The 24,295-nt window shown below is 35.4% G+C and overlaps 3 protein-coding genes and 1 long non-coding RNA gene across 5 annotated transcripts; 2 read left to right on the top strand and 2 right to left on the bottom strand.

The window, feature by feature from the left end:
• The first annotated feature begins 64 nt into the window (after positions 1 to 64).
• LOC132606133 (large ribosomal subunit protein uL10-like) lies at positions 65 to 2,808 on the top strand. The gene is made up of 5 exons (XM_060319491.1): positions 65 to 419; positions 1,303 to 1,371; positions 1,787 to 1,885; positions 1,966 to 2,358; positions 2,447 to 2,808. Exons 1-5 carry the CDS (start codon positions 162 to 164, stop codon positions 2,585 to 2,587), a joined length of 960 nt encoding a protein of 319 aa, XP_060175474.1. The 5' UTR covers positions 65 to 161; the 3' UTR covers positions 2,588 to 2,808.
• A 1,575-nt stretch (positions 2,809 to 4,383) lies between these two features.
• On the bottom strand, positions 4,384 to 8,480 carry LOC132606129 (uncharacterized). Its single transcript, XR_009569605.1, has 7 exons — positions 8,355 to 8,480; positions 7,426 to 7,480; positions 5,771 to 7,253; positions 5,587 to 5,682; positions 5,377 to 5,464; positions 5,161 to 5,254; positions 4,384 to 5,078 (listed from the first exon to the last, which is right to left on the bottom strand). It is a non-coding gene; the product is annotated as an uncharacterized LOC132606129 (long non-coding RNA).
• Positions 8,481 to 8,528: 48 nt separating this feature from the next.
• On the top strand, positions 8,529 to 10,145 carry LOC132606123 (large ribosomal subunit protein uL10-like). Its single transcript, XM_060319472.1, has 2 exons — positions 8,529 to 8,900; positions 9,364 to 10,145. The coding sequence occupies exons 1-2, from the start codon at positions 8,727 to 8,729 to the stop codon at positions 9,478 to 9,480; spliced, it is 291 nt and encodes a 96-aa protein (XP_060175455.1). The 5' UTR covers positions 8,529 to 8,726; the 3' UTR covers positions 9,481 to 10,145.
• A 224-nt stretch (positions 10,146 to 10,369) lies between these two features.
• LOC132606113 (cell division control protein 6 homolog B-like) lies at positions 10,370 to 18,327 on the bottom strand. 2 transcript variants are annotated; one of them, XM_060319454.1, is made up of 17 exons: positions 17,993 to 18,324; positions 17,785 to 17,881; positions 16,530 to 16,750; positions 15,185 to 15,259; positions 15,013 to 15,110; positions 14,730 to 14,836; positions 14,530 to 14,589; positions 14,010 to 14,083; positions 13,494 to 13,544; positions 13,270 to 13,319; positions 12,775 to 12,910; positions 12,118 to 12,207; positions 11,656 to 11,718; positions 11,476 to 11,571; positions 11,262 to 11,351; positions 11,022 to 11,143; positions 10,370 to 10,686 (listed from the first exon to the last, which is right to left on the bottom strand). In XM_060319454.1, exons 1-16 carry the CDS (start codon positions 18,203 to 18,205, stop codon positions 11,105 to 11,107), a joined length of 1,560 nt encoding a protein of 519 aa, XP_060175437.1. In that variant the 5' UTR covers positions 18,206 to 18,324; the 3' UTR covers positions 10,370 to 10,686; positions 11,022 to 11,104. The 2 variants fall into 2 exon arrangements, with proteins under 2 accessions (XP_060175437.1, XP_060175444.1); XM_060319461.1 differs by lacking the exons at positions 10,370 to 10,686; positions 11,022 to 11,143 and having other exon boundaries at positions 11,262 to 11,383; positions 17,993 to 18,327.
• Positions 18,328 to 24,295: the final 5,968 nt, after the last annotated feature.

Below are 24,295 nucleotides of genomic sequence, written 5' to 3'. Positions count from 1 at the left end.
TACAAGCACAAGTCTCCTGAAACCAACAGATTAAACCTAACCACCTTTCCATATATATATTTAGCTTAGAGCTCCCGTTGCCGAAAAAAAACCTTATTCTCTCACTCTTCTCTCACCATATTTTCTTTCTTCTTAGCTCTTTCATTTTCTTCCTAAAAAAAATGGTAGTGAAAGCATCAAAAGCTGAGAAGAAGATTAACTATGACAAGAAACTATGCGAACTTCTTGATACATATCAACAGATCCTTATTGTGGGTGCAGATAATGTGGGTTCTAATCAGCTACAGATGATCCGCAAGGGTTTACGTGGTGACTCTATTGTTTTGATGGGAAAAAACACGATGATGAAAAGATCTATTCGTGTCCATGCTGAGAATACTGGAAATAATGCCATTCTTTCCCTTATTCCTTGCCTTGCGGTTTGTTTTCAGCTTTCTTCTTCGTTATACAATATATTACTGCTCTTTCTTTTTTGAATCATAGTTTATCATTATGTGATTTGTTACTGCTAAGTTTGTTTGGTTTTCCAAGAAAATATGTGGGATTAGATTATCTTTTGAGGTCTTTTATTTTATCTTTGTTGATTTATTTTGTATCAAAAGAAATCGGTACTGTTTTCTATATATTGTTTAAAAGTGCTCTTATATGATGAGTAGCTATTTTCATCTCAAATTTTTTTTATTGGAAATGGATGTTCAAAGTCACAGTAGAAATTTAAAAAGTTGTTATTTAGTTCCACTTTTCCTTTTCGGATAAAGGAGGTTTGATAATCAGATGAGGCTTAATAAGTATTAATCATGATTCTGCGATTCTCTTACTACTGTTTTCTATTTTTATTTTATTTTTTGTTTAGAGGTGCTCTTATATGTAGTTACGTGCTGTAATTTTTTCTTTTTTATGTCGAAAATATTATGGTTCAAAGTCACAGTAGAAACTCAAAATAGAGTATTTTTTGTTTCTTCTTATTTTTGAGTTTCACTATTCTTTTTCGGATAAAAGAGTTTTGAGAATTAGATCTGGCTTAGTACTAATAATGATTCTGGGAATTTCTTAAATGTCACTATGGTTTTGTTTTTTCTCCATTCCTTTTTCGATCACTGTTATTTTGGTTTCTTGCGACCAAAAAATTACTGTTTAACATCATTGTCTGTCACTTGTTATATTGGAACAAAAAATGAGTCTAAATAGAGCAGATTAGTTAGATAATTTATATCATTAATAATTCAATTAGCTAGTGATGGTAAAAAAAAAATTGCCTTTGCCTTTGAGATTGCCTTATGATTCTCTCCTACCCCATAACAGGGTAATGTGGGACTGATCTTCACTAAAGGAGATTTGAAAGAAGTCAGTGAAGAAGTTTCCAAGTACAAGGTATATATTATGTATATATACATCTTCCTTTTTCGTTTTGCATTTTGTTTCTTTCTGTATCAATTAGATTAATCTTTAATTATCTTTTTGGTTGGCTGGTAAAAAGTTTTTCACTGTATTATCAGTGGATCTGGATCTATGTAGGAGTATCTGAAATGAACTTCCAGAACAAAAACTGATTATTTGCATTCAAGGACTAGATCTTTCCTCTGATCAATTTGTTTCTTTTCACCGTTAAAAATGCTGCTAATGAGTTTATTTGGCTCCCAAATCATCCTGATCTGGCTTCTTTAGTTTTGCAATATTTGATAGGTCAAAAGCCATACAACATAGTTTTACATTACCAATCCTCACTTGGTGTTTTTTAAGTTATCTGAAGTATGGGAATTCTAACGTTTAACATTTGATCGAAAAGGTTGGAGCACCTGCTCGTGTTGGCCTTGTTGCTCCAATTGATGTGGTTGTTCCTCCTGGAAACACTGGACTTGATCCTTCCCAGACCAGTTTCTTTCAGGTTCAGTTCTTTCAAGATTTACTAAAGCTGCTTATGCTTTTTCATCTATATGAATAATCTCACATCCCAGTGAAATTTAGGTACTCAATATCCCAACCAAAATCAACAAGGGCACAGTTGAGATCCTCACCCCTGTGGAGATTATTAAGAAGGGCGAAAAAGTGGGTTCATCTGAGTCTGCCCTTCTGTCTAAATTGCTCATTAAGCCATTCTCTTATGGTCTGATAGTCCAGTCTGTCTATGACAATGGCTCAGTTTTCAATCCTGAGGTTCTTGCACTCACAGAGGATGATCTGGCAATGAAGTTTGCTGCTGGACTAACAAATGTTGTTGGTCTCTCCATGATTCTTGATTATCCTACTCTAGCTGCTGTTCCTCACATGTTCATCAACTCCTACAAGAATGTTTTATCATTTGCTCTAGCAACAGAATATTCATTCCCACAGGCTGAAAAATTGAAAGAGTACTTGAAGGTTAGCAATTACTGCAATTCTTGAAAGACCTTTAATTGATTAACCCGTTCTTGTTTGGCATTATCCGAACAAATTTTTTTACTTGCAGGACCCGAGCAAGTTTGCTGCTATTGCTGCTCCAGTTGCTGCTGCTCCTGATGCTAGCGCTAAAGCAGCTCCTGCCAAGGAGGAAAAGAAAGAAGAACCTGAGGAGGATGATGACGACTTTGTTGGTGGATTGTTTGATTGAGTTGTTTTAATCTAGCAATAATATCTGTGAGGTCCTAAGATTCGGTATTAGCAATGATGAATGCTATTTTGGATATCTAGTAGGATGCTTTTAAGCAAATTTCCATTTGGTTTGCTATAAGTGGAGTTTTAACTTTGGGTTGAGCTATCCTTGGGTATTTTGCTCCTCTCATTGGCTTTGATTGTTACATTTGGATATCTATATGATGCTTAATTGCCTAACTTGTTAAATTGAGAATCAGTATGCATTATAGCTTTTAGGTTTATAGGAAACATAACGAAAATTAAGCTGCTGTGATTTAAGATGATACCCGAACGATTAGACCTCCTGGAGAAACAAATCCATATGAACGAGAATTAGCTGATTTTGCGTCACTTGCATTTGCAAAGTGCAGAGTTTCCCCAGTAATAATACTAAGTGCAGAGTTTCCCTAGTAATAGTACTAAGTTATGCTTAGAGAATTAAGTTACATCTTAAGCTAGAACCACCTATGGACTATGGTTGCTTTATATTTGCTTAGGTGGTCACTTTGGTATAACTTTTCAGTGAAATGTTTACATACTCAGAGCTTAAGGCTCATTAATACTTCTTTTCTCCCTTTTTGGTGACAAGACTGAAGATGAACCAAATCCTCCACAAACTGTCACCATAATTCCCCTACTAACTGGCACTGGTTCATAAGCTGAGTTTAAAATAGAACCTAGGGACAAAGGGGGTGTCGAGAATTGTAAGACAAAAGAAGCTCGGGATAAAGTTATGTTCACTCTCAGCAATATAGTATTTCATCTTGAAGTGTTTTTTCAGGGATTCTTGAAAATGAGAATCAGCATTTGGTAATAATACAATAAAGTTTACATGTCAAAAGAAAATCCAGAAAATCTGGAAATTGAAAGATATTCAATGCCGTGAACATCCACAACTCTCTTAGTTGCCGTGTATATCCACAACTCTCTTAGTTGCGAAAAGTTATATTTTGGGAGAGACACAACCAACATTCCCCTTTCTTTTTGACAAGTGTTTTGTGGGTCCCCCTTGTCAGCAGTCTCTCTCTTTTAGCTTCATTTCCTCAATTTCCCTTTTTGAGTTTCTTTTGTTCCGTTCTTTTCTTTTGCTCCACACCCCTTCTTATCTTGTATATTTTGTCTCTCCTAAGTCTTGTTTTTCATCTATCAAAAATCAAATAGAGATAAATGGATTAATGTTAATCCAGTTTTTTTAAGTGTTTCTTTGTACTATTTTTTAAAAGGCGGGTAAGTTTTGTAAATGGTTATATAATTACAATTTTTTAAATGGATCATCACTCGTTGAAAGATTAAAAAATTGGACCAGATCCCTCCTCTTTTTATTGGATCTGTATTTGTTAGATTAAAAATAAAAAAAGAGTTAAAATATAGAAGTAAAAAATTATCACACATGGGAAAGTTGAGTTTTCGGGCAATTGTGAATTTTGTGTAGAAAGGTGAATTTATTTGCTAAAAAATATAATTATGTGACTTTAGTGAAAAAAATGTAAAGTTTTATGATCATTCATGAAATTTATCCCTTAAAAGATTGACGCTATAAAGTTTGCAATATTTTTTCCTTATTTATGTTTTTTTGGTTGATTCTTAGACTTCATAACTAAAAGAATTTTAACAATAAGCGCAACACTGCTATAGAATTTCAAAATATTTAAAAATAAAAAAAATCGAAGCTAGACAATGACAATTGAGGTTTTAGAATATTTACAGGTGTGCTTTCACTTGCTCATGGATAAGGAGATATTTTGGTGAAACTATTAGAGATTAGAAGAAGAATTTATCGAGCAATTTTTTTTTTTCATATTTGTTAGTTTTCTCGTTACTGTTCGTTACTGCAAATATAAATTTTGTTTTCTTATTCAAGATTTATCTTCTTTTTTTTTTTTTTTTTAAGATGTGAAATGAAAACTTTCACAGATTTTAATTTGTTTTTCCACATACAATGATTAATTTTTTTTTCTTATTAATTTGGTCGAGGGATACAATGATTAATGACAAAAGAAAGAGCCAATCAAATAAATTGTAACAACACAGATGAGTATATGAATAAATAAGGGTAGAGAAATAAATAATAGTGATATTGATCCATCTTTTTGATAGGACTAAAAAAAATAGCTGAGATGAAATAAAGAAGAGATGTTGCAAAAAAGAATGGAGAACAAATAGTGAACTGCAAATTGAGAAGAAGGGATTATGGGTCTTTGATTGCTTGGAAAGTGGAGCCTACATCAGTCCACTTGTCAATCAAGCAACACAAGTATGACTTGACATGCTGCACACATAGTAAAAAAAATTCCTTAGTTGCTATGCCGAGTATATCCACAACTCTTCTTTTCATTCAACTTCAGTAACATATTTGAGAACTAAAAGTATGATAAGGGAGCCACAAGGAAATTCCAGCATTCAATGGAACCCAGATGTTCCTCTTCCATTCCTCCATAAATTATAGCCACTTTGACCTGGTTTGATACCTGTTATCACGCACAACGAGTTAATATATATCAAGTTCCAATAACGCCAACCGAAATACAAGGGGGAAAAAAAAAAACTTACCTTCTATTCTGGACCATAAATTTGCTGTTTGTTTAGCAACAGAATAAATAGTAGAGAATCACAATCTTTTACTATGTCGACCATCAAGTATTCCCTGATCCAAAATCAGTGTCATATATTTGTTAGTAAGATCACTTCATCATTGAAAAATATACAACTATGATGGGCGCCTCTAACAAACCAGATCACAAAAGGAGAAACGGAATAAATTCATACCTGCAATGCAAAGGTGACGTCTGCCTCATCTACCTTCGGATACTCTACATAACTTTTCTTCTCTAACCTTTCCAACTTTTAGAATCCCCTGCATTTTCATGTTCACCTTGGGTTATGTTTCTTCCGAATTCTTAACTGAGTACTCATGACCGAGAAGAGAAAGAGCAAAAGGAAACTAAAATAGAGTAACATGTTGGTTGAAGACTTTACCTGGTCTCCTAGCACTCTACACATGCTTGATAGCTCCATGATCCCCACTGGTGGTATTTAAGTTGATTTACAGACATCAAGGTATGATATGTTCAGCTGCAACAGATTACAAATTGTCTCACATCTTGTTTTTTTCTCCTTGTGCTGTTTAAATCTCACTGTTATAGTACCAAATAGAAATTACCTCGCCTATAGTCGCATCCTTCTTTTTCCCCCCTGAACAGCTTGACAGCAGAGCAAAGTATGATCTGCAATGAAGTATATTAAGCATTACTCACAACCACCAGCACCAGCACCAGGTGATTTTTATATGCCCATACAACAATAATCTAGAAGGGCAATCATAAAAAAGGGTGGTTCCATATTGAGCACTTCTTTTTAAGTGTTAATAGATTTGCAAATCACTAAAATCCTACACTCTGTGATGATGATATTTTGGCAGAGACTAAAGACATCCCATGCAAATCAACTTTTGAATCTAGCTCTTGCAATAAATGCTGCCAATACACCACAAAAATTTGGATTATGGTCCTCCTCCTCTTTTTCTTTGGGGGGAGGGTCAAGAAATCTGTTGTAACTAGGAACTAACTAGGACATGTATCTTCTTAATTATGTCAAGTAACTCTGTTCGTTTACCTGTTGATGTTGTGGATAAAGCAAATTCCAACACAACTTGGTAATATTAGTATTCCAAATACTCAACAAGGAATTACAATAAAAGTGAGAGCGAGGATAGGGGAAACCACTGAAGGTTTAAGAAGAAGAAGAAGAAGATTAGAAAAGGAGATGAGGAAAATAGAGAAAATACTCAATAACAGCAATGATGCCTACTGCTCTGCTACTAACAGCTATTTGTAACAAACTCCTGCTCGCCTTTTTTGCCCTTCCAGTTGTCACTATAAAATCTGCTAACTTTCTAGATGGAGCTTTTACACGTGTACTTTTTCGTAATTCATTTGCATTGAGCTGAATAGTTTTTTCCACCGTGGCTAGGATTTTAACTATGGACCTTGCTTTCGGTCCACCCTTTTAAATTCTAGATTTATTCATATCTACAGAAAACTTAATAATATGGAATCAGAGAAAAAGAAGCAAAGAGAAGAAAATCACGTAGCTGCTGAAGTTGGGATCACACAATGACTTGGCTATATAAACCAGTCCTAGCTCAACCATACATCCTCCAGAATCAATAGTTTGACAAACTCAAAACCGTTAACGAGTGAAAATGACGATAATACTTACAACATTGCTTTCGTGTATAAGTGATTTATCATATGATTGATTAGAAACTCCCCGTGTAATGATGGTAAATCAAGGCTGGTGATAGAATCTCTTATTCACTTATAATCGAGGGAAAGCTGTACAACAAGCTCTTGAACATCCACGTGCTCAATGAAGTAGTTAAGCATCAGTCCTGGAAATAGTTACATAATTATCTGATAACGATAGTTAACCAAATTAGAAAGAAAATTTGATCTCCTTATGCCCTTCTTTTTTTCCCCAATAACTCAGGTATTAATCAATATGATATTACAAAGTTGTTAGGCCACAATCAATATGAATTCAGGAAACTTTCTCATATTGTGATGAGTCAAACTTGCAGCAATATTCACAAACCTGCATATCCATAGAGCCTTCCTCATATCTCCAGACGCGGAAGCAACTTTCTGCCATATTAGAACTTATATTAGGATACGGTGGATTATTGTGAAATAAATAAATCTTGGATTAGTAGTTTGAAGTAGGATGGATAAATGTGTCACTAGGATAGTCTTACTGCATATATAATAAATTCAGAAGTAAAACTAAGCAAAATGCAGATATTAATAATTAATGTACCTATCCTTGCACATAGTTCCACTGCTTGAGGCCGGAAGATTGTGTAGGGAAATGCCTGTTCAGCAGTCAAAGTACAAGACAAACTCTATCAACAACAGAACCATAAGAAATGATTTGTACTGTGCTTTATGCAGATAACATACGACAGGCTGTAAATATCATAGGCAGTCTACACATTTTCAATCAAACGCATAGACCAAAAAGAGGAAAGAGGTAAGTTACTGCACTAGGATGCAAATTAAGTGGAGCAATCTCTAATGCTTTCTAGGTTCTGGCATTAGCATCAGTTGGTTCCACACCAAAACAGCATCAGTAACTAATCATTGAAAGCACTCGAGTTCAGACTTTAGATAATTTCTTTTTGGGTTGCCTTATGATTCTCTTCCTTCCCAATTCCCATATGTAATATTGTAACAGGGTAATGTGGGACTGATCTTCACTAAAGGAGATTTGAAAGAAGTCAGTGATGAAGTTTCCAAGTACAAGGTATACATAACTTCCTTTTTCGTTTTTCATATTTCTTCCTTTAGAGGTATCATTAAGATTAATCTTTATTTATCTTTTTGGTTTGCTGGTAAAAAAAACTCTTTACTATATTATCAGTGGATCTGGATCCATGTAGGAGCATGTGTAAAAGATATATAATACTAAATCAATTTGGTATCGAAATGACTAGCTTTTTGCTCTAAGCTTTCTGATCAATTTGTTTATTTCCCCCTTCGAAAATGCTGCTTATGAGTTGATTTAGGTCACAAGTCATTCTGATCTAGGCTTCTTATTCTTGCAATATTTGATAGGTAAAAAGCTATACAAAATACTAGTTTTACATTTACAAATCCTCACTTGCTGTTTCTGAGTTATGAACACTTAAATTTATACTGAAGTATGAGAATGCTAACTTTAACATTTGATCAAAAAGGTTGGAGCACCTGCTCGACTTGGCCTTGTTGCTCCAATTGATGTGACTGTTCCTCCTGGAAACACTGGACTAGATCCTTGCCAAACCAGTTTCTTTCAAGATTTCCTAAGCTGCTTATGGTTTTATCTGTATGAAAATAATCTCACATCCCAGTAAAATTTAGGTTCTGAATATCCCAACCAAAATCAACAAAGGCACAGTTGAGATCATCACCCCTGTGGAAATTATTAAGAAAGGCGAAAAAGTGGGCTCATCTGAGTCTGCCCTTCTTTCGAAGTTGTTCATTAAGCCATTCTCTAATGGTCTGATAGTCCAGTCTGTCTATGACAATGATTCAGTTTTCAGTCCTGAGGTTCTTGAACTCACAGATGATGATCTTGCAATGAAGTTTGCTGCTGGACTAACAAATGTTGTTGGTCTCTCCATGATTCTTGATTATCCTACTCTTACGGCTATTCCACACATGTTCATCAACTCGTACAAGAATGTTCTGTCATTTGCTGTAGCAACAGAATACTCATTCCCACAGGCTGAAAAAGTGAAACAGTACTTGAAGGTTAGCACTAAGAGCCCGTTTGGATTGGCTTATAAGTTGGTCAAACTAGTTTATATAAGCCATTTTAAACTTATTTGGGTATTTAGTAAAATAGAAAACAGTTTAAATTAAGTTAAAAAATGCTTAAAATAAGCCGAAGTTACTCAACCCCAACTTTTTTTTTATTTTTTTGCTTAAAAGCCATTTTGGTTTGACCAATAACTTTATCTTTTTATCTCTTATATTTTATGTTAATTTCAACAACCCTTACTTCTAAAAACCCTTTAAGCACTTTTATCTAAACACGTAACTGCTTATTTATAAAATAACTTTCAGCACTTAAAAAGTACTTTAAACACTTATGCTTAAAAGTCACTTTTTTTCCAGCTAATCCAAACGGGCTCTAACTGCAATTCTTGAAAGACCTTTAATTAATTAATCCGTTCTTCTTGACATTATCTGAACAAAATGTTTAAACTTAAAGGACCCTAGCAAGTTTGCTGCTCCTGCTGCTAGTGCTAAAGCAGCTCCTGCCAAGGAGGAAAAGAAAGAAGAACCTGAGGAGGAGGATGACGACCTTGTTGGTGGATTGTTTGATTGAGTTATTTTAATCTAGCAATATCTGCCAGGTCCTAAGATTGGTATTAGTGATGATGAATGCTATTTTGGGTGTCTAGTAGGATACTTTTAAGCAATTTCCATTTGGTTTGTATAAGATGTTTTATGCGCTAAACTAAGTTCCTTTCTTTGAAGTGGAGTTTTAACTTTGGGTTTTGAGCTATCTTTGGGCATTTTGCTCCTCTCATTGGCTGAGTGTTGCATTTGGTTATCTATATGCTTAATTGCCTAACTTTTAAATTTGAGAATCAGTGGGCAGTATAGCTTTTAGGTTTATAGGAATCATAGCGAGAATTCAGTTGCTGTGATTTGCGATGATACTCGAACAATTAGACCACCCGGAGAAATAAATCCATTTAAAAATTAATTTTCAATCATAATCAGAAAAGAGATCAGCTGATTTTGCTTCACTTGCATTTTCAAAGTGCAGAGTTTCCCTAGTAAAGATATTAAGTTATGCTAGAGTTCAAATATGTAACGTCTTAAGCTAGAACCTATCTATGGTTGCTTTATACTCCTTGCTTGGGTTGTGGGAACGAATGCACCACTCACTTTGGTGGACATAACTTTTTTAGTGCGATGCCTAGATACTCATTTGGTTGGAGAACAAGTTATCCCGGGATTGGAGCTTAAGGCTCATCAATACTCCTTTTCCCCCTTTTTAGCGACAAGACTCTGGAGATGAACCGCTTCCTCCACAAAATGTCACCATAATTCCCCTACTAACTGGCACTACGTTCATAAGTTGAGTTTAAAATGGAACATAGGGACGAAGGGTATTGAGATTTTTAAGACAAAAGAAATTCAGGATAAAGTTATTTTCGCTCTTTACTTCACATAAAACCCTTTCACTAAAAATCAGCAATATAGTATTTTCATCTGATCTTTTTTTTTCAGGGATTCTTGAAAATGAGAATCAGCTTTTGGTAATATAATACAATAAAGTTTACATGTCAAAAAAAAATCCAGAAATTCTTGAAATTGATAGATATTCAATGCCGTGTATATCGACAACTCTTAGTTGCTATTTCTCTTCCTATAATGTAACTATTTTGTCATTCAACTTCAGTAACATTTGAGAACTAAAAGTATGATAAGGGGGCCATAGAAAATTCCAATGTTTAATGGAATCCAGATGTTCCTCTTCCATTCGTCCATAAATTATAGCCACTTTGACCAGGTTTGATGCCTGTTATCACGCACAAGAAATGACTTAGAGCCCGTTTGGATTGGCTTATAAGTTGCTTATAAACTGCTTATAAGTTGTTTTCAGCTTTTTTGAGTGTTTGGCTGGCCAGCTTAAAGTCATTTTGTGCTTAAAATAAGCTCAAAAAAATAATTGGGCTCATTTGACTTAGCTTATTTAAAGCAGCTTATAAGCCAAAAAAATAAGTTAAACTAACCCAACTTATTTTTTTTAGCTTATAAGCTGCAAACAGCTTATAGACATAAGCTCATCCAAACAGGCTCTTAGTATATATCCAGTTCCAAAATGCAAACCGAAATACAAGGGAAAAAACTTACCCTCTATTGTGGACCATAAATTGGCTATTTGTTTAGCAACAGAATAAATAATAAAGAATCACAATCTTTTACTAAGTCAATCGTCAAGATTGCTGAAGACAATTTCGAAAGAAGCGTATTCCCTGATCCAAAATCAGTGTCATATATTAGTGAGATCACTTCATCATTGAAAAATATACAACCATGATGGATGTCTCTAAGAAACCAGATCAGAAAAAGAGAAACTGAATAAATTCATACCTGCAATGCAAAGGTGACGTCTGCTTCATCTACCTTTAAAGTTACTCTACATAATTTTTCTTCTCGAGCCTTTCCTACTTTTAGAATCCCCTGCATTTTTATGTACACCTTGAGTTATGCTTCTGCCAATTCGTTAACAGAGCACTCATGATTGAGAAGAGAAAGAGAAAAGGAGACTGAAATGGAGAAACATGTTGTTTATGCAAGACTTTACCTGGTCTCCTAGCACTCTACACATGCTTGACAGCTCCATGATCCCCACTGGTGGTATTAAAGTTGATTTACAGACATCAAGGTAAGAGATGTTCAGCTGCAATAGAGTACAAATTGTCTCACATCTTGTTTCTCCTTGTGCTATTTAAATCTCACTGTTATAGTAACAAATAGAAAGTACCTCGCCTATAGTCGCATCCTTCTTTTTCCCCCTGAATAGCTTGACGGCAGAGCAAAGTATAATCTGCAGTGAAGTATATTAAGCATTACTCACAACCACCAGGTGATTTTTAAATGCCCATACAACAATAATCTAGAAGGGCATCACAAAAAGGGTGGCTCCATTTTCTCAAAATCACTAAAATCCTACTCTGTGATGATGATATTTTGGTAAAGTCTAAAGACATCCCATGCAAATCAATTTTTGAATCTAGCTCTTGAATAAATGCTGCCAATACACCACAAAAATTTGGATACTTCAACCATAATCCAATAGCTTTCCTCTTTCGTTCTTCACTTTTTATTTTCTCTTCTTTTCCTTCGGGGGAAGGGTCAAGAAATCTCTTGTAACTAGAAACTAACTAGGAAATGAAACCAAATGAACTCTAGATATCTTCTTATGTCAAGTAACTCTGTGGTTTACCTGTTGATGTTGTGGAAGTGCTTGTATAGTATCCACCACTGGCGATCTATATGCCTTTGATAAAGCAATAGCCACATGATCAACCCTGACCTGTTAAAGAGTTCCAAGTTTTAATAAGACACAACATGCTACTTAAAAAGAATAGGCAAATGAGGATACATAAGTCATAAAATTACAGCTAAGTTCAACTAAAATAGTCTGCTGTTATCATATACGAACAATGAGGTCCTAGGTCGATAACTTACACCTACTTTATGTGATATCCTAATTGTTCAGGCCTTAGCATATCCATTTTAATTCTCAAATACCTATACGCAATGCTGGCTTAGGCCTCATTAGTGTAGATATCTCAATGGATCTCAAGGGAGAAAACGAGCACAAATGTGAAGCAAGGAGAAGTCCAAAACTAACTTTAGTCTGCAATACAGTTACTCTTCAGTCCACCCTTTAAAATTCTAGATTTATTCATATCTACAGAAAACTTAATAATATGGAATCAGAGAAAAAGAAGCAAAGTGAAGAAAATCATGTAGCTGCTGAAGTTGGGATCACACTATGACTTGGCAATAGAAACAGCCCGACCTCAACTATACATCCTCCAGAATCAATAGTTTGACAAACTCAACCATTAACGAGTGAAATGACGATAATACTCACAACATTGCTTTCGTGTATAAGTGATTTATCATAAGCACCATCTCTCGGTTGATCAGAAACTCCCCCGTGTAACGATGGTAAATCAAGGCTGTTGATAGAATCTCTTATTTCAGCTTCTAACATCTCAATAGCACTCCTGAAACAATGATGAAAGATAAATATTTACTTATAATCAAGGGAAAGCTGTACAACAAGCTCTTGAAACATCCATGATCTAGGATTAATACTCTCATGAGCTCAACGAAGAACTTAAGCATCAGTTCTGAAAATAGTTTCATAATTATCTGCTAACAATAGTTCACCAAATTATGAAGAAAAATTGATCTCCTTATGCCCTTCTTTTTTCCCCAATAACTCAGACTACCACTCATGCACTCTATGACTAGAATTTCATCTCCTCAAATTATATTACGAAGTTGTTAGGCCACAATCAATATGAATTCAGGAAACTTTCTCAAATTGTGATGAGTCAAACTTGCAGCAATATTCACAAACCTGCATATCCATAGAGCCTTCCTCATATCTCCAGACGCGGAAGCAACTTTCTGCCATATTAAAACTTATATTAGGATACGGTGGATTATTGTGAAATAAATAAATCTTGGATTAGTAGTTTGAAGTAGCACAGATAAATGTGTCACTAGGATAGTCTTACTGCATATATAATAAGGCAAAAGTAAAACTAAGCAAATGCAGATATTAATACTTAATGTACCTACCCTTGCACATAGTTCCAATGCTTGAGGCTGGAAGACTGTGTAAGGAAATGCCTGTTCAGCAGTCAAAGTACAAAACAAACTCTATCAACAATAGAACCATAAGAAATGATTTGTACTGTGCTTTATGCAGATAACATAAAGACAGGCTGTAAATATCACAGCCAGTCTACACATTTTCAATTAAACTCATAGACCAAAAAAACGAAAGAGATAAGTTATCGCGCTAGGATGCTAAATAAGAGGAGCAATCTCTAATGCTTTCTGGGTTCTGCTAGTAGAATCAGTTGGTTCCACACCAAAGCAGCATCAGTAACTTATCACTGAAAGCACTTGAGTTCAGACTTTAGATACGTATGACCACCAGTCATTGAACTTGTTACTCATATCCTGAGCCCACACCCACTCATGATATAATGAAAACCGGCTAAATAATAAGAAAACAAATACATCCATGTGATAGAACTATTGTATTTTGCTCAGGGGAAGAAAAATGAGAGTAAGAAGCCATGGAATTACGTTTAATCTTTGCTGAAGAATGGAGATGATCTGGTCCTTAGAATAGGCACGAAATGTTATAACTGCTGGCTTGCCTGAAAAAATAAAGCATAAGTCAGAGATTAAATACTGTTCTACATACAATAAGTAATCTAGCATAAGCTGCATTAAGAGGTTAATTGGCAAATAGGTGTTTTTTACCACATACCCTTGTGAGGTTAAAAGGGGCTATTTTGTGTAATAAAATTCATATGCTACAGAAAAATCAAAGAGAAAACCCATAACCAGAGCTAGTTGACTTTCTCTGTCCAATTGCTTGTGTTAAGAAATATTTAGACAACAACTCTTTGGTGCAGCCATTAACCAGGGTTTGACAGTTTTTACCATGTGTTCTGCGGTTACATTATGAAGCTTGACGCACAATTATTAACAGCTTGAATAATTAGGTCCAAAAGTTAAGATCTGTTTAACCTCTCTGCCTAAACTAGATGAAGTCAAAGAATTCAGAAAGAAACAACCTGACAGAAAGGAAAATACTCACAGTTCAAGGATTGTAGCTTTGGAAGAAATTTATCTGCTAGGTCTATTGCATTAGCAATTCCTGTCAAAGCAGAGTCCCAATTAGGAGCAAACATTAGCAGAATAATAGCTTCATTTGACAATACCAAAACTAGTCATATTAGAAAAACACTAAATCATTAGATCAAGAAATTGGCCTTTACGGTCTAAGAGCTCCAGTACCTATCAGAACAAATCTGGAGAAAGGTAACGTTGTCAGCATGAACAGATCATGAAGCACGGCTTTGTCTTTTGTGATTAAATAATCCAACTCATCAGCAACTATTAACCTGTTCAACACTTTATGTTATTAAGCGGATAGACAGTTTGATTAAGCATCTAATAACAAGCACTATAAATGCTTCTCCAAGTTAAAGTAGTTTCACTTGAAATACAATAGAACCTTGAAAGGTAAAAAGGGGCCCCAAATTGTAGAAATTACTGAAACATCTAGAAGATGACTTACAGCATCTTCGTGACTGCTGTCTGCTGCTTCTCAGAAAACATTTTCTGAAGATACTGCAATGGTGATGTGCGACTCCGTGGTTGAATTTTATCAAGTATCTGCAATGGTCACCAAAGCATAAGCATGCAGCGATGTATTATTTAGCAACTGAATCAGTAGAATAGCAATGTACCTTGCTGAAAATGTCAGATGTCTTTGACAGAGAACTGCAATTGAGGGATAATGTGTCTGGAGCCTGAAAACCAGACTGTAATGAGCAAGTAAAGAGTTGGTTAGCAATGATCTTCAGAGTAGTTGAATATGCATCTTTGGAAGATAGTTGATAAAGAAAATCTTTTGCAAACCCCTCAACCACTTGGGGAACTCTCATATGCAGATGAACTCTGAGGTTATTCAAAATCAGTTAGTAAAAATTAGAATACTTCTTGCGCATGATAAGAATCATAAGTGTTCAAATTAAGGCATTGACCTAGATCTTAAACCTTCCTTGAGCCTTTATCATGAGGACTTAAAAGTGTGACCAAAAGAAACACAACTCTGAGTCCGGACAATTCCAGTCATGTCTCTTTGCATATTATAGCATGAAAATATATCCTTGAAGAACCTCAGATCGTCTAAAAAGTAGAGCAATCAGAAAACATTACAAATCGTCTAACAAGTAGAGCAATCAGAAAACAGTACAAATATCACCAACAATTATCTAGCTAATTTTGGTACAATTCATTCAAAAATATTTAAGATTACATTTTCACAATAAGAACAGATGTAAGAGTCTCAAAAAGGCATTACTTGCAATTATATGGTCAAATGAAATCCATTCCAAGCTTAAAGCTCAGGAATCAGATGAATTACCTCTTCCTTGTAAACTTATTTCAAGGGTTCTGCAGCAGCTACAATAGCAAACATTTAATTTGAAGCCTCAACAACAACAATAACAACATACCCAGTGTAATCCCACAAGTGAGGTCTGGGAAGGGTAGGATGTACACAAACATTACCTCTACCTTTGCGGGGTAGAGGTTGTTTCCGATAGACCCTTGGCTCAAAAGAGATGTAACCGAAGCATGGTACATTTGTTAAAGACGGTCAGTACTTCACTACATTATAAGGTTATAGTTAGCAATTCAACATTTTTACATGGTTTAGGCCAATAGCACTACAAACATTAGGATACTGCAAATGGAAATAGTTCATGATGTGGATAGATGAACTTGTTTGGTTAAGGAAACACAGTTCATTATAACATTCACGTCATTCCCTCAAAAAGCATTGCATTCATCGCAAACCAACAAGTCATGTTTCAAAACACACCAAGCAACAAGCTATACCTCAACAACAACAACAACAACAACAACAACAACAACAAGAAAACACCCATTGTAATCCAACAAGTGGGGTCTGAGGAGGGTAGGATGTACGCAGCCTTACCCCTACCTTTGTGGGGTAGAGAGGTAGTTTCCAATAGACCCTCAGCTCAAAAGAAAAGTAAAATAAAAGAAAGGTTTTCGAAGCTATACCTCTTGTGCCCAATTAACAAGGACCTGGTTGACCTTCTCCATTGATAGAGACTTTCCAGTCCCTGGGCAGCCACACATATACAAACTTCCAGCCTTCTCTTGTTCCACAGCTTGCTTACAAAACTCCAGAACTCTATTCTGCTCAACTTCTCGACACACCAGCTTTGATGGAGCCCTAGACACATGCAATGCCTGTTTCACTGCATTTAACTGCTCCATATCTACGGATAAAGATGGTAATTAACACAGCATGAAATCAAAAAATCACATGCCACTAGATATGAAGTGCAGATCCATATTAGTTTAACCAAATTAAAATAGATTATCTCAACTAAAGCAATAAGAACTATTACACCTCAATCCCAGAGTAGTCGAGATATGCTGTATGAATAATTTATATCCATTCCGCTCCAATTCAACTATTATAGTTTGTTATAGAAATAAATTAGTGATTATCTTCGGACGAATACACAAATCTCTAGAAATAAATGCCTCTTTTACTTCATTTAATTGCTCCATATCTACGGATAAAGATGGCAATTGACACATCTTGAAATCAAAAAATCACATGTCACTAGATATGAAATGCAGATCCTTATTAATTTAACAAAACTAAAATAGATTATGTCTCAATTAAAGAAATAAGAGCAACTATTACACCTGAATCCAAGAGTAGTCTAGATATGCTATGAATATGTATAGATTCTGCCCCATTTGAATAAGTGCATATCCATATTAATTTAACAAAATTAAAACAGATTATGTCTCAATTAACGTAATAAGAACAACTATTACACCTAACTCTCAATGTAGTCAAGATATGCTATGAATATGTATGGATTCTGCTCCATTTGAACAAGTGCATATACATATTAATTTAACAAAATTAAATCAGATTATGTCTCAATTAAAGAAATTAGAACAACTATTACACCTAAATCCCAGAGTAGTCGATATATGCTATATGAATACAATATATCCATTCTGCTCTAATAGAACTATGATATTTTTATAAACAGTCTCTCTATCCCATAAAGGTAGAGGTAAGGTCTGCTTACATCTTACCCTACCCAGACGCCACTTGTGGGATTACACTGGATATGTTATTATTTTTTAGTGCTAGAGATCCTCGACAATTTCTAACGAATACACAAATCTAAAGAAACAAATTAAAAGAACTCCTGGCAAACATTGACCTAATCAGTAAACAAAAAACCGATTTAAGAAATAAGATAAACAAAATAATCAAGCTCACCTCTTGGATTCCACGTAGGCTTCTCTAGAAAACTTTCTGATAATCTCCTTTTAACTGGTGATTTGCTCATAATAACTGCTTTATCTCCCCGATTCGCCTGAATTCCACATAAAAACAGAAGATCAATTAATTAATTTATGCACTTTTGACAGTAAATCTTCACAAATTTAACGAATTACTATTACATAGTTGGAGAAAATTAAGTTACATTTGGAGGAGTTTTAGGGCTGTCATTGACACGTCGTCGTGGCGATTTCCATTTGCACGGAGACGAAGTTAAAGATGAAGTTACTAAACTGTCCTCACTAGTTGGATTAGATCTGAGTCTTCGTTTTTGAGGACTGGAGACTATTTGATCGGCGACAACTGTGGTCTCACCGGAGACACGTGGCGAACGACGGACGGCTGCGATGGTCGGCATCTTTGAAAAGCCGATGGTATGAGAGCTTAGATTGGAAGTGAAGTGAATGTATGTTGTGAAGGTTATGTGTCTAACTATTTATATAGGATAGGTAGATTATTGTGTGTGCTCAGATTCAATTCGTTTCGCGCGAAAGAGGAAACTGTAATAGTGTATTTCCCGCCGTTTTGTAGTGTTTTTTTTTTAAGTAACGAGACTTGCATTGCGAACATTCGGCCCATCAAATAAATCACGGCCCAAATATTAGGAACTAAGGGGCAATTCGCAGGAATGTACTTATTTTGGGGTGGTCTTTAATATTTGACCCTCAAATTGGTTGTCTTTAATTTATGACCTTCGCCAAATACCATGAGGTTTGGGATTCAAATCTCGGCTCAGTCAAAAAGAAAAAATACAAAACAGAGTTTTGTAGCAAAGTTAGGCCTCAGGCAAAATTTTGAATGCAAAACTAGAGCTGGGCATAAATACCGAAAACCGAAAAACCGAACCGAACCGAACCGAAACTTCAACAAACCGAACCGAACCGAACTAGTTTGGTTCGGTGTTTGGTGTCCATCGTCAAAAAATCGAAACCGAAATAGCCGAACTGAAGTTTGATAAAACCGAACGCGCACCGAAATTTAATACATTACCCAAAAAAATTAAAATAGTCCAGGCCCATTAAGTTTAAAGCAAAAAAAACCCAATTGTAATAAGTCCTCTTTTACATTTGTATCCCTAATTTTCCACTTGAATTGAAAAAATCAAATATCCTTAACAAAGAAAGGTATCTAGGATGTCTCTTTAGGATTAATGTATGTCCTTTATGTGTTTTCTTAATTATTCTTACGGTATATATATAACACCTAGTAATGCTATGTCATGATTGTAGTTTTCTGTTCTTGTGTATCCTGTTTGTTTGATTTTGATTTCAATTTATCAGTTTTATGTTTTATTGCTTTTGAGAATATGAATTAGTGTAGATCGAATCGCTTCTAATATTATATTAAAAAAATCGAATTGAAAAAACCGAAACTGAACCGAACCGAACTTTAAAAAATCAAAACCGAAAGAACCGAACCGAACTAGTTTGGTTCAGTGTTTGGTGTCCACCTTCAAAAAACCGAACCCGAAATAACCAAACCGAACCGAAAAACCGAACGCCCACCCCTATGCAAAACTCTACCTGCAGGCTCAGGTAGAGTTTTGCATTCAAAATTCCTGCAGCTAGAGTTTTAAAATTAAAATTCTGCCTGAGATAGAGTTTTGCATGCAAAACTCTGTCTTGCGAATCCAAACCTCTACCTTGCGATTTTTTTTTTTATGAGCTGAGGTTTGAACCCAGAACCTTGAGGTATTAGGCGAAGGACAAAAATTAAAGACCACCAATTTGAGGGCCAGAAATTAAAGACCAGTGCTTTTGGAGGCAATCCGCACAAAAAAAAAAAAAGAAACTAAGCCAACCTATATATTGGGCTTTTATGATTTTTCGGTCATTTGCACTTTAGGCCCTATGTTGTGCTGGTCTTTAATTTTTTCTCTTTAATGCAAATAACTTTTTTGTGAGGTATATATTAATATTTGTGCATCATAATAACCTTTAAGTTATGCCCGTGTTTTTAAAGAATTTATGACCCGCTGGGCATAAATTCAATTTGAAGGGTAAATATTTAAGACCAACCCATTTGAAGGGCCAAAATTAAAGACTGGCCCATTTGAAGGGAAAACCGTGCAATTTCTTCAAATTCTCTGAATTTGTAGGGTTGCATCCGAAATTCCTTCGGCGAAAAATTACACTGTATAAACATGATTAAAATTATTTTTATGTATAGATAATAGTTGAAACCAAATGGGCTTATTCGTGTGTTTACTTCTTCAAATTTTGAAACTCTTATCACAAATCCTGGAACCGTCACTGCTTCATTAATGCTTAGCTAAGGCAATTCAATTACTTCACAAACTTTGGACCAAAAAAAATTACTTTTCTAACTGTTTTGTGTTGGTCTTCCACCTATATAAGATGTTTCGACTAGCATTGTGGTTTAAATTTATTTTTTCTGTTATACGTGAAATATAGAAGCAAACACAGGTCTAAACTTCTTAAAATTTTACATACAAAAGAAAGAAAACTTTTAACGATCCCTGGTTTGCAGACAAAACGTAGTGATAATAACGGCATCATCCAAATTAAAAGGCTTAAATGTCTGGCCAGTTAGTTAGCTGCCTTGCGACATTATTCTTCCCAAAACAAAGAAGAAAGGCAAGTTAAATTTACAAAAGAATATTCAAAACACAAGCAAAGTCTATGATAATAACGTCCTTTCAACAGCCAAAGAGACCACGTGACATATCCTCCCAAAAAATATTCAATATATAGGACCAAAATCCAAAACAGTCTCGTTAATACTCTCATGATATTTGCCTTAGCTGCTTATTCACTTAAAATCTTCTCTTATAATTTAAATCCACTTTATGACGAAATATATACAAATAAAAACCAGTCCCTAATAAGTTCTAGATCTACCTTCTATTTATCGCCGAAATCCATAATACAGGCAAGTAGTAATATATTTTTTCATATTCATGCATGCAGTTAAAAGATAGACAAGTTAGACATTTTCTGAAACTTATGTTGTCACGGTGGGCTCTATTAGAACGAAAGATTTAGGTTGTGTTTGGAAAATGGCGTACGAAAATATTTTCCCAACAATGTTTTCTAATTTTTTTGCTTGGCTGCTCAAACTATTTTGAAAAACATTTAATTAAGAAAACAAGTTCTTAAAAATCAGAAAAATGACTTTCTTAGCTAGTGGATTTTAGAGAAAACAAGTTTCATAAGTGACATTATGTGTTGATTGTCTTCCCACCTGACCCCAACCCCTCCATCCTCGAGCCCCCTCGACCCCTTCCCACCCACCCCCACCCTCCAACAAATCCCAAAACCCCAGGCACCTCCGACCCCACCTCATCGGACCACCCTTGACACCCCCAACCCCCACCCCGAAACTCACCCCCAACACTCATTTCCTTCAAGCATGCTCTACCCCGACTCCAACCCTCTACCCCCAGGCACCCTGAACCCCACCACTCATGAAAAGTTTTATGCTGGGTGAGGCACAAATATGACATGGCATGTGAGGGTGACTTTTTCATAAAAAAAATAGTGTGTGGGTCCCACCTCTCTTACCCACTCCATGCTTTATCCTTAGTATTGTTTCTTTCTCCAACCACAGTAAAACTCTACCGTCCTTTTCCACCCATCAGACGTACCCCCGTCCTCCCCGCGAGTCCGGAATTTAATTGACCCAATAAAAATTCAAGTGAACAAAAATATTCCCCCCAAAAAAAAGTATTCTACTATCGAGCAGGCCCAATATTTTATCCTTTCCATGTGACTGTGGAGCAGGATCAGTATTTTACTGCGCTAAAAGTACTTTTGTACCAAAAAAAAATTTGGGGGTATTTTTGTTCACTTGAATTTTTATTGGGTTATTTTGGTTCCGGACTCTCCTCCCCCTCCACTTTAATCTTTTTCTTTTTTCTCTACCGTTAGAGGCACTATATATTAGACTCCAACCATGATTTTCTCACTTTTCTGCCTTTGGTCGTGGTTCTTTTTTCGGCTTATTTATTTATTTCATGCATATATTAATTTATCTTCTACATTTGATACAATTGAGCGCATAATTTTATATGCACAATAAAATTTATGTGTAAGAAATTATTAAATTTAATAAATCGTATATATGAATTTATTTAAAAATACAATGTGTTCAATGTTAATAATCTTAAAATTAAACTTATAAAATTTAAATCCCGAATTCACCTCTCATAATTGGTACAAATGGTACTTCCGTGTCAGGGAGGTTACTTTAATGGGGTTCTCGGATACAATTTATACTTAACAGATTAAATTTAATATTATATTTTATTCTTATCATTAGCCTTCTCCATTTTAAATGACTTCAGCTATATTCCAGAAATTCTAATCATGAAAAATACTTATTCTTTCATCTTGCCTTGTTGTGTTATTAACTTGTGCAATCAGATGGCTGTAAACAAACCTGAAAAAATAGTACGCAGTTATCAAGTTTCCGGATGGTAGTGTAAGTTATTTGCGTTTTAGAAAAGGCGGGGGGGGGGAGGGGTTTGTTGAATGGAAGAAGCGGTGGTAGCCTGGTAGGTGAACAGAAAAGGAGAATTGAAAATGAAGAATGTGGGACCCATAATGTACACTTGTCAATCAATTGAGGTCCTCACACAAGTATGACATTACATAACTCACACATAGTAAAGTTTTTCCACCACTCATACCCTGCAACCTCACCCATGCACTTTATTTCACCCTAATAGTGTTTGCCTAAATTATATTTATATATTAATAAATGCTTAATATTTTTATCTTACTTATCAAAAACTAAAACATACAACAAAAAAATCACTTTTTTTCAGGAGCATTAATTTTCCTCCTTACCAAACACACCCTTAACTCAAGAAACGCCGACTATCAGAGGGGCAAAATTAGAAAGAGGGATGGGCAGGGGCAGATGTACCTAGAGCCCAGGGTGTTCACCCGAACACCCTGGACAAAAAATTACAGTGTATATTTAAGATAAATTTTATGTGTTTATGTACATATATTAACTTTTGAACACCCTGAACATATATTACAGTGTATATTTAGGTTCAATTATTTTTTCGAATACCCTGAGTGAAAATTCTGAATCCGCCACTAGGGATGGGAAAGGATATTTTCACGTGCATGAAAAAAAAATAAAAAAAATATAGCAGTTGGATTTTTGGGAGTTATATGTTTGTATGGACGTGAATGGAGCTTTGGAGATGATCAAAACAACTCATATGGGATTGCGTAAAATCCTTGGTTTTTTCAACAATATAATCTCTATATCAAATTGTAGAATTGACGTTTGCCGCTTCCACCGCCCCGCCCCTACCTCATAACGACTACTTCGTCGATTAAACATAATGTTGACTTCTTCCATTTTTGGAAACTGACTATTCACAGCCCTTTAAGATATTTTCCTTGGCCAATTACAATTTCACCCTTAACACTAGGGAGAACCATTCATACCTATGCACACAATGGAGAGGTGTGTGCGTGAGTATCAAGGGTGAATACGGAAGTGACGATCATACTGCTCTAGCTACACCTCGCCTTATCATCCCAAAGCATATTGTATACGGTAAAAATCGGGTATGTGTTAAACCGGTGAGACCGAAGGCCGAGAGAAGAAAGGGACAAGAACGTGCATGAAGGCTCCCATTCTAAATCGGGGAAGCGCTTGGACCGGAGCAAAGGAAGGGCGTCATTTTTCCGGTTCTTCCGTGACCGGTTGTTCGAGGCCGTATGTCCGTTTGGTCGTGGCCGGTGGTCCGGGAGATCCATTGCGCGGTTGCCACGCTTCGATGGCGTCCTGCTGTGTTCAACTGCCAATCGTACGGGTATCAGACCGTACGGTCTACCTAATCCAACTCAGAACTTTTTCTTTATTCTATTATTTTTTATGTTGTATGAAGCCCATGGGGCAACACTATAAATAGGGGGCATTGTCCTCCTTTTAGAGGGTAGGCTTTTTCATATGAAGAACACTTTGTAATAGGAATATATATACAAAAATCTCCCTCTCAATATCTGATTCTCGGTCAACATTTGTGGTGTTCATCTCTTACATTGCTTCAATTAAGTAACATTCATATATTAGAAAACATACACGTATATAGTGAACCACCGATTGTTGGCTGCTTCTTCATACTATATTCATACATTTCTCTTCTCCATCGAATAAACTCAAGATATAACCACATATCCTATACCTCACCAACAAATTTAATTTATTATCCAAATTCGGGGTAAACACATATAAATCTATTTGATATATCAATAAACACTCAAATTGAATTCGTCTATTATTTCGTCAAAGCTTCCAATCTTTTTGCATTTACATGTTATTGCAACCAACCTTCAATAGTATCTGTGTGTGTGGGCGCGCGCATTTTAGCTTACATTTGTTAGTATTATTTGTTTGGTAAATTAAGAAGTAGTAGCTAGCACACAAAGCTGTAAAAACTACAACAACAACAACAACAATC

This window comes from Lycium barbarum, chromosome 1 (genome assembly GCF_019175385.1).
Source record: "Lycium barbarum isolate Lr01 chromosome 1, ASM1917538v2, whole genome shotgun sequence".
NCBI classification, from domain to species: Eukaryota; Viridiplantae; Streptophyta; class Magnoliopsida; order Solanales; family Solanaceae; genus Lycium; species Lycium barbarum.
The sequence above is the reverse complement of the archived record's forward strand: the minus strand, read 5'-3'. Positions and strand labels throughout refer to the sequence as shown.